Source organism: Bos indicus x Bos taurus, chromosome 4, assembly GCF_003369695.1.
Source record: "Bos indicus x Bos taurus breed Angus x Brahman F1 hybrid chromosome 4, Bos_hybrid_MaternalHap_v2.0, whole genome shotgun sequence".
NCBI classification, from domain to species: Eukaryota; Metazoa; Chordata; class Mammalia; order Artiodactyla; family Bovidae; genus Bos; species Bos indicus x Bos taurus.
Genome location: NC_040079.1, coordinates 107,704,648 through 107,720,730, shown reverse-complemented (window position 1 = coordinate 107,720,730; position 16,083 = coordinate 107,704,648). Strand labels below are relative to the sequence as shown.

At 38.9% G+C, this 16,083-nt stretch overlaps 1 protein-coding gene and 1 long non-coding RNA gene across 9 annotated transcripts in view; one reads left to right on the top strand and one right to left on the bottom strand.

The window, feature by feature from the left end:
* SGCE (sarcoglycan epsilon) overlaps positions 1 to 16,083 on the bottom strand; it is a 71,419-nt gene that overhangs the window by 49,955 nt on the left and 5,381 nt on the right. For 4 of the 8 annotated variants that reach the window (XM_027540141.1, XM_027540139.1, XM_027540143.1 and 1 more), the window contains exon 2: positions 4,470 to 4,577. The exons of the other annotated variants lie outside the window; for them this stretch is intronic. In XM_027540141.1, the coding sequence (XP_027395942.1) occupies positions 4,470 to 4,577 (108 nt within the window). The remainder of the gene's footprint in view (positions 1 to 4,469; positions 4,578 to 16,083) is intronic. 8 annotated transcript variants of the gene reach the window in all.
* LOC113891722 lies at positions 476 to 15,962 on the top strand. The gene is made up of 5 exons (XR_003510866.1): positions 476 to 2,543; positions 3,321 to 3,519; positions 11,654 to 11,873; positions 13,947 to 14,139; positions 14,263 to 15,962. It is a non-coding gene; the product is annotated as an uncharacterized LOC113891722 (long non-coding RNA).

The window sequence follows — 16,083 nt, the reverse complement described above, 5'->3', positions numbered from 1 at the left end:
TAGAAAGCCTTTATTTAATCCATATGTAACATAAACAAACTGTCAAATCAAAATGAATGGATTTAATGTGCTCTATAAAAATACTTTCTTACATATTTGCTGGGTGGGAAATACACTGCACAATTTAAACAAAGAGAACTATTGATTAAGTGATCTATTACCCTTAGCAATAGTTAAATCAGTCTAAGACTACAACACACTAAAATAAGTAATTTATTAATAAGAAATTGAAGCCTGTTTACAAGAGCATTTCAATTTTGTTAATTTGCCTCTCTTGGAAGCTACTCACTGGGAAGCATGACAAGGGTGCCTTATCCGAGTGCAAATTAGTTAAATAAGACTGAACGTTTTTCAGATGTTCACAGTACTGCTTTAATAGTAAGTATTATTTGAAAAAAATTTTGGATAAAAATGATGAAGACGACTTTTAAATATGTTTAAGATACAAAGATAATACTGAATAGCCACTTACCTGGTACAGCTTCTCAAATAAACTTTTGCCGAAGCAACTAAATTTCCCAATTCCTCAAAATCCTATTTATAGAAGAAACACTTCTCTGCTAAAGTGAAGAATTGTATTATTATTAAAAAAGAAAGTTACACAAAAAATACAATCGCTGAAAACCTATTTTACTGTATGAGCTTCGCTGATCATTGAGAAGTATAAGTGCTGACAGAAAAAATAACCTTTGCCTTCTCTTTACCCACTCCAGTGTTCTTGCCTGGGGAATCCCAGGGACGGGGGAGCCTGGTGGGCTGCCGTCTATGGGGTCGCACAGAGCCGGACATAACTGAAGTGACTTAGCAGCAGCCGCAGCCTTCTCTTTTATAGCTTTAATATCTAAAAGCTCTTTATGAGGCTCAGAGCCCTGTATACACAGCCCTCCAAGAAGCTTCTACCGATTAATCAGAATTGATTGTAAGAGATGAATTCCATTTTGCTATCTCTGCATCAAGAGAACTCATTTTAGGGTTTTCAGAGACAGATACATCTACGGTTTTCTCCCTAATTTATTTTTCAATGTGTTATCTCTATAGTCTAATTGAAATTTAATTATTAAAGCAGATAATGTCTATAGAAAAATATTTTGAAAGGCATCAATATCCAGCTGGTATACAACCTGTTTTGCCTTTTTTTTTTTTTTTCCTCTTTAAAAGTTACTGTGTGTTTTATCAGTCCAGCCTTATAAATCTTGGCTTAGAATCAAAAGCTTTTCTCGGCAGTCTGCCCTTCACCCCTTGAGTTTACTCAACATCAAAGTCCTGAAGACCATTCATTCAACAGTGGTCAGCTATTGTTTTTATTTCAGTCCCAGATAGTCCACACTTGGGCGATAGAATTCATCACCGGGAAGGCATTAAATTGCCTTTTCAAACGTCATTCCTCTAAGAGATAGGACCACTTTTCTTTACATGAGGTAGAAAAGAAACCACTACCTGGATCTTTTTTCTACAAAAAAGCGGAGAAGTTTCTTCCTGAGATTTTTCCTCCCCAACCAAAGCCACTTACTAAAACCATTTTTCGACATGGAGTTAAATATCTTGATTTTTCCATGGAAAGATCACATGTGTTTGTTCTGTTGTTGTTATTTTTTTCATAAATGTCAGTTGGAAAGTGGTTGCAAACCATTTTTTTTTTTTTGCAAACCATTTTTAATTGATAATCAATAAACTTGGTCACATAGAACACTGCAATTGAAAAGGGCTTTATATATCATCCGTCGGGATGTGCCAAACACCATTCTCTACTAAGGGACAGGTCATTGCACCACTTCCTATTTGGATATGGCCTCAGCATTCTACTCAACCCAGGATTCCTGCTAGTTAATACCAGAGTTACCATCCATAAAAACAAGTTCAGTCCTCCAATTTTAGAGTCAACAACATTGAACCGAGAGAGACTGAGGGACAGGTTCAAGTCTACAGGACTAGAAAGAGGAAAAGCCCGAATTTGAACTGGGAGTAGTTATGCATTTTGTTGATTTTGATAACATAAGGTAATACACTTGGTGGCTGTCCATTATTATACCCCACTACAGTCAACTCAGTGCTTGCTGCATATAGATATTTTAATAATGCAGAACTATAATAATAGGATTTAAATTAGAGGAGGAGACCAGGAAGGGAGAAAAAGCTAAAGAGTGAGTTCAAGACAAACTGGGGAAATAAGAGAACACAGAAAACTGAACTGGTTGCCTCGGCAGATTCAAGATGTATTGACCATTTCTATTTTGAGAACTATAGTTCTGGCTCAGGTTCCAAGGAGAAAATCATTGTGAGGGCCAGTGGGAGCATGAAGCTTGAAGCAGGAAGAGATAAGGATCTCTTGGCAATTCTGAAAAATGTGACAGTAAAAGCCTTGGGATAGTATATTTCACTAAGAATACCACCATAGCGGAGGATTCAACTGAGCTTAACAGCTGGTGAGAGAGTATCTATAGAAAATCAAATAGGAATGGAGTGACATGCTGAAAAGAGGACAGAAAGTCTAGAGATCAAAGTTAAAAAGAAGAAACCAAAGAAAAGGGAAAAGAAGGCTGCAGGTAAGTGCAAAATAGTGTGAAGTCCAGAGGAAGGGTTTTGGTAATTTCATGTGAAGCAGCAGTAATCAGGGCAGATCCCAAATCCTTGGGAGATGACAGAATAGAAATACTATGCCAAATCTGGGGCCATAACTAGAAAGATTAGATAACAGGAAGAGTGGATGTGCGGAAGAAGCTGAAGGTCCTCAGCTTGATTAAGGAACAACCAGATAAGGTGATGCTAGTCACTCTCACTTTTCACTTTCATGCATTGGAGAAGGAAATGGCAACCCACTCCAGTGTTCTTGCCTGGAGAACCCCAGGGATGGGGGAGCCTGGCGGGCTGCCGTCTATAGGGTCACACAGAGTTGGACACGACTGAAGCAACTTAGCAGCAGTGGTAAAGAACCTGCCTACCAATGCAGGAGATGTAAGAGATGGGGGTTCGATCCCTGGGTCAGGAAGATCCCCTGGAGGACGGCATGCCAATCCACTCTAGTATTCTTGCCTGGAGAATCCCAAGGACAGAGGAGCCTGGCGGGCTGCAGTCCATAGGGTTGCAAAGAGTTGGACACGACCGAAGCGACTTAGCCCACATGCACGCAGATCAAGTATTCAGAAATGAATACCTTGAAGGAAAAAGAGAAAATTCCTTGAGAGTATCTAAGGAGGGTGTGGGGAAATGGCTATGGGACAAATCGCTTAGATCCTAGAACAAGTGCATCTACTGCTTTTTAAAACAAATTTTTGCAAACTCTCCATGAGAAGTTACTGTCACAAAACTCTGTTTTCTTTTAGATATTAGAGATGAAAATTCCTTAAACATGCAAAGGTGTTTATGGGTTTGTTTCAAAAACAAAAGAGCAGAAGAGATCCTGGGAGCCTCGGTCCTACTGTGAAACCGATCTGGGAGTAGAAGACTTCAGCTGAGGAATAATTTGATGCTATCTAGAAAAAAGTTAGTGACCCCAACTCAGAAATGTAAGAAGAAAATGAGGTAAGCCAGGAATCACTCCTATAAATACCAAGAAAGTCTTATATGGCAGTAAGTCCATTTTATCACAAAAAATTCCTGTTCTTTTCAAAGTATTTTTAAATTGCTATTTTTTAATAGATAATTTGATTACCCCAAAGTTATAGAAACCAACCTACTGTTCTGCTACATAGCACATAGGGTAGAAATTTGGGGGTGGAGGTGAGGGGATGGGAGGAATGTGGTTAAGAGGGATTGTAAAGACAAATAATCCAGAAATATTAAGTGAAAGCTCATGATGATAATTGATATTTTTAAAACAACTAATCTTTCCGTTGTTAAGTAAGTCTTTTTCTTCCTGATGAAATGCATTATTTCAAAGGTCCTGACATATTGCTAATGGACACATTAAAGATAGGGAAGAAAAATTTAGAAGGACAGTCAATCATTCCAGGGTCAGGACATCTTTTCAACAGAAAACAAATGCCATCTAATTATTTAATAGCAAAACATACTAATTTGGTTTTGCAACAAAAATCATTCAAAAAATCATTGATAATTAGCCAAAATATTTTATGACTTTTGCCATTTTTCTAAGGTTATGCAAATACTGTTTTTAAGAGATTAATATTAAACATACTTCTTAATGTTTTTCAATGTTACAAATAGTTATAATAACTGCATTGCAATAAATTGTGTAAGTGGCAAGCTAGTGACTGGATAGGTTAAAAACAAAGTATTATTTTTAGTTTTTAAAAAAGGCAAAACTACAGCAAAGTAAAAATATAAACCTGGAGAATAACGGATTAAGAACACAGACGATTATAAGGTTTAGAAGATTAGGAAAATAGATTTTTTTTTCAGATTGACTTATCAAAAAAAAAATCCACACATGACTAAAAAAGCAAAAGGACTATCGGAAGCGGACATTTACCAGCTCCCCAAAAGGGATTCAGATTATAACCTAAACTCACCATCTTTCTTCCCAGCAGTCATTTTTCTGCTGATAATAAAATTGTTGGCCTGTTTGGTCTTCCATTTAACTGTTCCATTTATGCCATCAGCACAGCTTAATAAAAAAGCTTTTCAGAATGAAACAAATGCACAAAAAAAGAAATTAATGTCAAAATAAAATGACTATCACAGATTACCTATTACTTATTAACTGGGATCAGATTCCTTCCAGCCCAGCAAGCTACTGAATTCCATTCAATAAATATTTGTTGCATGTCAGTATAGGGAATATGTGGGGATACAAGGTAAAGATGCAGTTCCTGCCCTCCAAGGAGCTTACAGTCTATAGGGACTGATGTTTCATGTACAGAAATACATATGTCATATATAGAAATATATATATATATTATATAACCCCTTCCCAAGTGGTACAGTGGTGGAGAATCCACCTGCAATGCAGGAGGCGTGAGAGACGCAGTTTCAGTACTTGCGGTAGGATGATCCCTTGGGAGTAGGAAATGATAACCCACTCCAGTATTCTTGCCTGGAAAATTCCACAGAGAAGTCTGACAGGCTACAGTTCATGGGGCCACCAAGAGTCGGACATGACTGGGTGAGCACACAATATATATGCATGCACAGAAATATATCGTATACTGTAAATGTATAGCAATTACACATATACACACAGTGGTAGAAACTGTAACTGCTACTGGAGGGAAAACAATTTTCCCTGGTGAGGAACATTACGATAACTTTAACATGTCTTTTAAATCTATAGTTGAGTTTTGGTAACATTACACCAGCAGCAATGAACAGAGAATCGGAGCAGGGGACACTAAACAGGGGCTGTCTCTGGAATGTAAAGGAGCAATCAGCATAAATCAAGGGTTGAAGAAAAGAAGAGTAAAGGTGGGGCCAGTTATAAGACATCATGGGAGATAATACTGATAATCCTTTTCAAATTGCTAGACGTGGGTTAAAAAAAGAATCAATGATGGCTTTGAATGTTTGACCCAGAATGCCACAGAACAGTACTATATTGACTGAGTGAGTGCAAGTCTCTTCATTTCCGACACTTTTGCGACTCCATGGACTGTACCCTGCCAGGCTCCTCTGTCCATGGAATTCTCCAGGCAAGAATACTAGAGTGGGTTGCTGTTCCCTTCTCCAGGGGATCTTCCCAACCCAGGGTCTCCTGCATCGGAGGCAGATTCTTTACTATCTGAGCCACCAGGGAAGTCCCAAAAGGAGTTCATTTCTGGAGAAAGATGGTAACTTTAATTTGGGATATGTCAAATTTGGGGTACCCATTGGATATCTAGGTGAAACCAGCTAAGAGGAAGATGGAAATAGAGCTCTGGTTCATAAGAGAACCTAATGCAGGCTTCAGATACAGATTTGAAGTTCATCACCAGAGAAATGATTGCTGAAGCCAAAGCCCCAGTGTAATTCCTTAAAGGGATCATGCCCTCAGGTAACCTGTGTTAGACTGTCAGGTACAAAATGATCTGGAGAAGATATACATTAACGTTCTTGGCTTACTTGCCTATCCTATTCCCAATTATCCAAACTGCCAGTCTTACTGCTTACTCTCCCATCCTTCATCCTTATCTTCCAGACTTGATATTTGGGTACCATTTCCCTAACTACAACATTGGGTCACCATCTCATTCTTTTTTCTTCTAGCCATCTCAGATATGTTCCCTCTGGGTTTAGCTCAGTCCCCAAATCCCCCTGGGTGCACCCCGTACCTCCGCCCAAGCTTCTGGAGCTGAAATACACAGCAAGAAGGGATCCACAAAAAGTGAAAGGGACAAAAAAGGCAGAGGAACATGTTAATAAATACATTCACGTAGCCAAAACCCACGATGATTCAGCAAAGACGGAAGAGACAAAGCAGTCAGAGAGGCTGGACAACTGAGCTTGAAGTGTCATATTTATGTTAACGGAAGAGATGCCAAAAAGGAGTGTGATCAACAACCTCACTTACTGTGAAAAGGTCAAAAAGGATGAGAGCGTAGAAAAGATGACTGCTAGATGTGAAAAGGGAGAAGTCAGCGGTGACTCCTTAAAGGGGAGCTCCAATAAAGTGATAAGAGTAGAAACCAGAAGCAAAAGACCAAGATGTAGATGCAACAGATGTAGTAAATCTTTTAGGAATAGTTGCCAGAATAGGGAAGCAAAGAAATAAAATGATATGGCAGACTGAAGAGCAGCAAGGTAGAGAGAAAGGCTGGTCCTTTTAGTGTGGGGAGACAGACTGTGTTTATAAGCTGAGGAAAAGACACAGGAAGAGAGAGACAGAGACTAGGTGTAAGGAAAAGGAGCATAAATGACAAGACACAATCCCAGAAAAATTAGAACGGGTGCGACCAAGCATATATAAGCAAAGAAAATACTTTATGAACCAGAGAGTAAGGACAAGTGAAGACAGAGATATTTGTTGGGGGTACAGAACACCTAATGGTGAAAGGGGTCCTCACTTTAGCGAATCAGAGATGAAAAGTTTATTTTCTTTTCAACTGAATTTTAAACTTTAAATTAAAATTCTGAACTTTAAATTACAAAACATACCAAGTCCCCTTCCAAAATGAAAAGAGAATACAATTCAAAACCCAAGTTATTAAAAATAAACAACTGAACAAAACCCCAGGTGATCATTTCAGTGATACCTGGGAGTGGAAAGCAAAGGCCTTAGCATCCCACGTGAGTAAATGACTTGGTTGGTATTGAATTTTTAAATCATGCAAACGTAAGTATACTAATTTTCTATCTTCTAAAAGCTCAATCTCATGGCTGATTCGCCTAATAAATGGTTTTGTCACCTAAGAACTGAAGTTATGTCCTTTTAAATCTAGATGAAGAATACCGTAGTCGTTTCCCAAGGAATTTAACATGAAATAGGGTCAGAAGTGTTCATGGTCTCTTGTGGCAAAATACCCCACCCCCCAATTTTTCCTAATTGCTGGGTTCCAAAGGCAACCTGCCGGTTACATAAGAATCATCTGGGCAGCTCTCTAAAAATACATATTCTCACACACCCTATCAAATGTATAACAAAGAATTTTAAAACACATATTCACGATTCCACCATGGAGAGTCCAGCTGAGGTGGGTTACACAATTTCATCAGGTGATTCTCACACACAAATACGAACTCTAGAAGACCAACAGAAGCCTTACAGAACCCAAGAGTATATAAGATATTCAACCAAGTACGTCAAAGGTGCCAGATGTAGGGGTAACCTTATCACTGAAACCTTCACTCTCTCTTAACTCCAGCTGGCCCATGCTGTTGCTGCTAAGTCGCTTCAGTCGTGTAGCCAATTTGAAAGAACACGAAAGTCACTGCTGGGCAGTGAGAAATCTCAACCTAGACAGACACGAAGCAGGTAGCCAAATTCTCCTCCATAACTCTTCGAAGAACAAAGTATCTATGTGGACCTGAAAAACACCACCTACATTTAAATCTATCGCATCATTTAGTCCCAAGCTAGGTGCTTTCATGTAGATTGTCTAGTTCAATCCTTACAAAACCAAGAGAAGGTATTAGCATGTCTGAAGGTTACAGACACTTGATCCTATAGCTGCTGCTAAGTCGCTTCAGTCGTGTCCAACTCTGTGCGACCCCACAGACGGCAGCCCACCAGGCTCCCCCGGCCCTGGGATTCTCCAGGCAAGAACACTGGAGTGGGTTGCCATGTCCTTCTCCAACGCATGAAAGTGAAAGCAGAATGGAGTAAATCCTGCAAGCAAGCAGGCACTGTCAGAGTTCCAGACTTCTTTATCAATTGGGAAGTTACCATAAAAAAAGTATGGGGTGTGTGTCCACACAGTACCCCTTTTGTTCCTTTCTTTATTCTAGTCCAGTGGTTCTCAGACCATGCTGTGCCTAAGAGTAATTGTTCAGTTATATACACAAAACTACACATATGTACTTTATAGTAGCTTAAAGGATTGACTTGGGTAACTTAAGTTTATGGAATTTTTTTGGTCTTACACTCTGGCTTTCAGAACCTCACTAAACTCGTAAGATTTAATGCCACTGTACACCCTTGCTGGGTGAACCCACACACCATGGCTCATACTTTCCAGGTCCTGTGTAAGTGCAGTCTACTTGACTTTTACAGACAAATTTCAAAATTCAAATCTGATTGGTGCTTCAATTGTTAAAAATTAGAGGCAGGGTAAAATATTTTAAAAGGCTTCCCAGGTGGCTCAGTGGTAAAGAACCCTCCAGCCAATTCTAGAGATGCAGGATTCACCGGTTCAACCCCTGGGTAGGGAAGATCCCTTGGAGGAGGAAATGGCAACCCATTTCAGTATTCTTGCCTGGAGAAACCTATGGACAGGAGAGCCTGGCAGGCTATGGTCCATGGGGTTGCAAGGAGTCGGACATGATTAAGCAACTGAGCACAGCACAAAACAGTTCAAACACATCTTAAAAATAAAGCTCTATTTTAAGGCTGGCATTGCTTTGAGCATGTTCATTTTTTTAAAGTTTATATTGATCCATCTAAAGTCCTACTTTGACCACATAAGACCACAGTCCAATAAATCTCAATAAAAAGACAACTTCTTACGCCTCTGCTTACCAGACAGCATCAATAAAGGCAAGACACAACACCATGGATAACATGTCTGCTTAAAGATTCGAGTCCCACACCTTGAGGGAGAAATCTCAGTAATACTGAAATATCTATTTTTTGTTACACATTCAAGATCATGGATCAACCCAACTAACTCCTTGTGTAGAAAATTATTATAATCTCTATAATGGTGACTACGGTCTTCTTCCTTAGATCTTGAATTTCCCCTTTAGTTCATTTATGCTTAATAAAAAAAGACTTTTTGAAATTTATTCTTTATTGACTAAAAGATTATTTAAATTAAAAAAAGAAAATTATTACAATCTGTACATTAAGAAATGGAGAATATTTACTGGTGGAAAAAAGCTAGTATTTTAATAACTTTGATTTTCATTGAAAAAGATCACCCCATTTTTTTCTATGAGAACAAATTTCCTTTGTTAGGATGGGAAAAAATGGCTCAAATTTTTTAAATATTTATTCTATACATTACATTTCAAGATTAAATCTAGTGTTTAAAAAGAAAAATGTCAGCCTGTATAGACTGGTTCTTGGACTTTTTCCAAAGATAATGGACCATCCTCAGAAATCCTGAAAGGAACTCCACTGTGCTCATTGGGTTCATGAGCTACAGTTGTACCTGGATGTGAGTTTCGCTCTAATTCATAAATACAAAAGCAAAGAATAAAATGAATCTTGTGTTTACAAAACCCAAACTAAGACAGTCACACAATTAGCTAACATAGCATGATATACAATTTAACCAATTCTTCAATGCTCCCTCTCAAAAATCCTCAAAGCCTGAATGAATCCAATGGTGGCTGGCAGGACCTTAAATTCCCTAGAAACCATCCAATACTTAAAGTTTGTCTTAAGGTTCCATGATTCATCTGGAGTCTCGTAGCAGCGTGACTACATCTCATCTGGCCGGGGGCAAACACTCTCTGAAGAAACATTACTCTTTCCCAAACCTGAATAATTTGCTGACTTAGGGAGGTGGGGTTTGCTATTTAATAAAAGCCATTGAAGAGTTGTGAATAGTGACTGATTGCTGATGATCTAATCAAAATGTCAAGGGATAGAAATAATAAATAGTAACTTAGTCCGACATCACTGTTCAAGTAAATAGCAGGATACGCCAAATGAAATGTAATCTCGTTAATATACTTACCTTAGAACCGAACTGTCATGTCTTTCTCTGCCCACTGTTTCATCAGACTCTTTTCCTATTTCACTCAAAGGGGACACAGACGAGAACACAAAGGGGAGCACAGATGGGATACACAGCTCATGCCCCCCTCATCTCTTCCCCTCTCTCACCATCCCCCATATCATTATGTCTCTCCTTTGCCTTCTGTTTTCCCTTCCTTTTTTCATGCAACTGTCCTTAATATTTTGTAAACTGTCTCTTACACTGAAATCTTGTTTTTATATTTTCCTCTCTTAAAAACGTTAGCTGACATTATCACTGGCTACCAAGTTTTATGTGCTAAGTGCAAGGTACTAAAGGTTTTCTAGATAACTATTTCAATCCCTACATCATCAGCTATGTAAAATAGGTATTATTAGTTCCATTTTAAAATAAGAATAAGAACTCCTAGGAAATTATATGACTTAATCCCAGATCATATGTCTAGTAAGAGGCCGAGTTGGATTTTGAACCCCTTTCTTGGCTGACTGCAAAGACTCCATCATCTACTCATCAATACTATCCCCAAATGGTTAAATGAGGATGCAATTTGTGAACTACGTATTTTATGTAATTTGAGATAGTATTATTATTACCAGTAGGTCCTCTTCAACTTACTTTTCTTTCTAGAACAAAATAAGTTTTCCCTGAGTGCTAGATTAGAAATAGCTAGCAATGAGGAAATGCCCATGGAAATTAATCCTGTGTGTTAGGTACAGACACAAACAATTCATTAAAAGAAGAAAGTTAAAAGGTTAGCTGGAACCTACGGAGAGAAAAATGGCTTTGCTGAGAACTGTCCACCCCAACCTCCAAGGGAGTCAAGGAAAAATATTCCTGAGAGAAGTATAACAGCAAGAATTTAAACCGAGAATGCCAAAATAAGAAGCCTCTAAACTTTGTTAAAACAGCAGAGCGTGGCAGGGCAGAACATAAACAATTATTTAACATAATGTAAAGTTATTAGAATTTCATAATTTTAGCATAAGCTTGGTAAGATTTTAGGCTTCAGAGTGAAATAAAAATTAAGAACACAGAAAGGCTGGTGTTTAGTGTTTAAAATCAGCATCTCTGGAGACAGAGCACCTGGGTTCAAAATCCCAGTTTCTGTCCACTGGGCAAGTTATTCAAAGTCTCTGAACCTCAGTTTCCTCAACTGGTAAGAACCAAACAGTGCTCACCTCATAGAGACATCGTGAATATACATAAAACCCTGACAAGAGTGCCTAGCGCACGATGACATTCTCAAAAAAAAATGAGTTGTTATTACCCTTAAACTTCACTTAATATGAAGGAAAGTTTAGATTTCTTTAAATGTGTTTTGTTTTTTTAAAAAACAGACATTCAAATGAAAAAACCATTGTCACTGCAGTTGGCATTACAGAATACAGCATTCTTTTTTTTTTTTTTTGCCTCCTTCACAGTCAGGAGACACATGAAAAAATGATATTTGTATGGTGGAGCGGAATAAACGCTGGAGGCTGCTCTCCAGCAGAGACAAACGCCCAGGGGTTCCAACCATTCCAGGCTCCACAGGGCTAAGAAGATGGTATGGTAGCAAGTCTTCATTCCCAGTATCTGCCAAGGCAAACTGGTGGAGAGCCGCAGTTTAACCCTTCTGAGGAAAGCCAGGTGGAATGAGAAGTAAGTTATATTGACATCTGTACTGTCTGACTGTCATAAACTCTTAGGTATTTATTCTGAGGAAATAATGCCACAAAAACAAAAACTGCATGGGCACAAGATTCAACTTTGCATCACATATCAAAACCGGAGAAAAACAGAAACATCCAATCAAAGAAAAAGCAATGGTTTAATAGACTAGTTCGTGGAGAAGGGAGGGTTATCCACTTCTCTTTGTGGTTTAAGAGCCCAAGCGAGGCACATACTGGGTTTTCACTGATAGGATACAGTACTATCTATATTCTATCTCAAAAATACTAGATGAAGAAGGAGATCCTTGAGATCCACTGAGATCTTTGAAAATGGGATACATAAAACATGCAATAGTTATATGCATAACAATTTAATGTCCCCATCTGCAAAATGTTGGACTGTTTCAAAATTATTAAAATTAATGAAAGGCAGAATACAAAACATGATGCAGACTGAAATTTAGCCTAACAGTGCAATCTAGTGGGAAAGGATTAAAAGGCAAAGCAGTAAGAGCGACTGGGCTCAGGAAGTAAAACTGTAGGAAAAAATTCTGTCCAAAATAAAAAAACATAGAAATACAGTAATAATGAGTGCTTATTTGAAACTGTCATTATTTTTCTTTATTATAGAAGCCACACATTTTCACTGTAATACATCCAAAGAGTATAACCAGGAGGGTATGAAATATAAAAGTTCCTTCCTACATATCTATTGCTGTCCCTCCAACGCCACTGCTAAGGGTATCCCCTCTCAACAGTGCTCACATCATTCTATATTCTATGCATATATAAATGTATGTTTGGACACAAACACATATAAACACACACATACCATGCTTTTCTACCCATGATGTGATCACACTTTTTTTCCCTAGCATGTATCTTGGACACGTTTACATGATATCACATTTTAAGACTGCATAGCTTTACCCTTTGTGGCTCAATTATAATTTATTTATCATCACCTCAAGCTCCCGATCTTTCCCTTAGAGTCTGGTCTTCTTCCAGCATTCCTTATCCTGAGAATGGCGTCACCACTCACTCTCATGAATATAACAGAAATCTAGAAATCATCCCTGATTTTTTTTCCTAGAGAAATCGTCTCTGGTAACCCTCCACCCAAAATTCAACCCCTGACCCACTCCTATTGCTATTTACCCCTCAACACGTTCTTCCAAACTTCATCTCCCCACCACTACTCTAGCAAGGGAGGTCATCTCTTCCTCTCTGCTCTGCATTACTAAGTAGACTTGGAACTACTGCTTCTATTCTGACCCCTCCAATCCTTTTATCACAATGCAAAGTGCTCTTTTTTGAAACGCAAATTTGATCAAGTCCTGCTTAGAGCCCTCCCAAGAGGTAGGTTTTAGATTTTAGGATGAAGATTACACTCTTTGAGGCAGTCTAACGGACCCAGCAAAATTTGCTCCCTGACCCCCGCATCCAGCCTCTTCATACTGTGCTTCCCCTTCTACCCGGGCACCAACCTCACAGGACTTTCTAGAGCACCTTCTGTTTGCTAGGGCACCCTGCTACAGAGCCTCTACAGAGCTCTTCTTTTGACCTCCAATATACTTTTCCTTTTCACCTCACTCACATCTACTCATCCTTCAGGTCTGAGTACCTTCTCAGATAAGCCTTCCTTAATCCCCCTGACTGGCCAAATCCCCTGCTTAGAAATTCTATTAGTATTTGTAACACTTACCATAGTTCTAAGGGCACATTGATATGTGTGATTGATTAATCTTTGTCAACACCCTAGTTTAAAAGTTCCCTAATCTAGGACCGAGTATTCCACAGCATTTAACACAGTCTCAAAACCAGTCAACACTCAAAAAATAACTGAATAAAAGAAGTACTAGCTAGTAAGAGGAGCCACGATTTTTTCTAATTTTTCATTGACTACCATCAATATAAATATCCTTATACTTTTATTTTTCATCACCCAAAGGAGTATCTTTGTAAGCTAAACTCCTAGAATGTCAATGGCTAGACAAAAATAACATATATCTCAAATCTTGATAAGCACATGTAGCAACCTGTTCTGCTTCTACTTCTGCAGTACTGGCCTTTGATTAGAATCAGCTCTGTAACTACAGAAGATGAAAGATGGTAAAGTGCTACATCGATTAACTCTTTCAGAGGAGAGAAAAGCCACTGTCATTTTACTGCACAGCGAGGAGCGCCAATTTGCTAAGGAGAAAAGAAAAATGAAAAACCTTGGGGCTAATTTTGCTCTCCCTCTGCATTCCAAGGTAAAAAAAAAAAAATCAACTTTTACTTCTCTGTCTATTGCTGAAGAAATCCCAGAGAACTAAAATATTTCACTTGAACTGCTATAGCAAAATTAACTGTGATCTCTTCTTTCAAATTGACAGTGAACTCCAAATCTCCATAAGAATCAAAGTGGTGAACAAATGAATGAGTGGAAAGCTAAAGAATGGGAAAGAATTTACACTGGAGCTGCCTAACTCCTAAACATTTTTGAAATGAGAGGCTTCATTTGTCAGAAAAGAGAAATGTCTGCCTTCCGTGTCACAACACAAGCGGGGGCAATATCCGTGGTACAGAATGCCAAAGAGCTAGTCTAAAAAAACTGATTAGTCCAAGGCAATTAACTAGAAAATGAGACATGCTAAAGATGAGTGCTTTTAAAGTGATGAAACACATTTAAACACTATTGCATAGACACTGCATAGGAATTCTCAGATGAAGACATAAAACATAAGATTTTTACCAAAGTGACCCAAGAAGAAAACAGCACTTTTCTAACATTGAGTTTGGCAAGAATATAACATTAACAAGTATACCAGCAGTACATGTTTCGTAGCAACCTGCTTATTTCCTAAGGTAACTTCCTGAAGTTTTAAAATTTAAACACTGGGGATTATTTACTTCCCAAACCCAGCAGCAGGAGCAAGTACTGCATTCAAGGAATTGCAAGTAGCCTCCTGCAGATCAGGTGCACGAGCGTTGACAAGCCAGGCACTCAGGCTTTGAGCATTTCTCTCTCGGAAATATGAGCTCAGCTCAGGACGCCTGTGGCATCTTCAACAACTGGGAGCCGGGCCATCGGCCGTCGCAAGCTGCCCAGCACATTACTACAAGCCCACAAAAGTGCATTACACTTTTCTAAAAGATAGAGAAAATGAGAAGAGAACATGTTTAACATTAAAAATACACTTCACATATTCAGGGTTCGAGTGACCATATCTCTGACCTCACAATCTGAGTGGAGGAGAAAGTTCTGGGCGTGGGGAGAAGGGACAGGAGTCAAAGAAGCATGACAACGTTGATTTTAAAAGATGCCTGAAGAATGGTGTCTTCCTTCTTCACATTTGTCATCAGAATCCCCTTAGTTTTCAAGGGTCACTCACAGGCATAAAAATCGTCACCGTGGAGTGAGACGTGTTGGGCTTATCACTTCTTAGAACTGAGGTCCTATGTGCCTACTCCACTAAGGAACTTTGAGCAATCAATCACATTTTCAGAGTTGGAGATCGTAATCAAAATAAACAATCCATAGGCAGGTGGAAAGAAAATCTGCCCCAAGACATGTTTGAGACATGAAGCCGGTGCTCCTAGGGCACTGACGAACCAGGCTCACTTCAAAGGGAGTTAAAAGAGCACAAGGTCAGCGGCCTACTTTTGATTGAAAGGTTTTCTTTGCAAGTGAAAAGCTAAAAATTGTAACTGTTATGTATTACAAGGACATAGAAGAGGGGACTGCAGAAGGAAGAAGAATGGCCTCACATTTCCCCTGGGTAAGAGGCTCTAGCAGCGTAGGGCTCAGCTGTCCTGTACCAGCGGCTGGCAGCAGTCTGCTCCCCCTTAACCCAGGGCGCCCCCCGGACACCCGCAGTGAGAAACACCAGGGAAGGAACAATTTCAGGAAGCAACTGAAAGCCACTTTAGTTCTCAGATTTTCACGTTTGAAATGAAATGAAAAGGGAGGAAAGCATGCGTTAAAATGTCCAGTTGCAGCTGTTTGCAAGTTGTAAGAAATCAACCTGCAACCCACAGGACTACTCTTTCTTTTAGACAGTTGATCAGAAAAAATAAAATGTTTACACCGTGACATCAGTGTGTCTCTGCTGTCCTGCACTAAAATGTTATGGCCTCAAATTAAATATTCATTGCAAGAAAGATAAATATTTCTGGCACTTGAAAATAAAGAGACCAAGAAAGGTGCTAAGTTG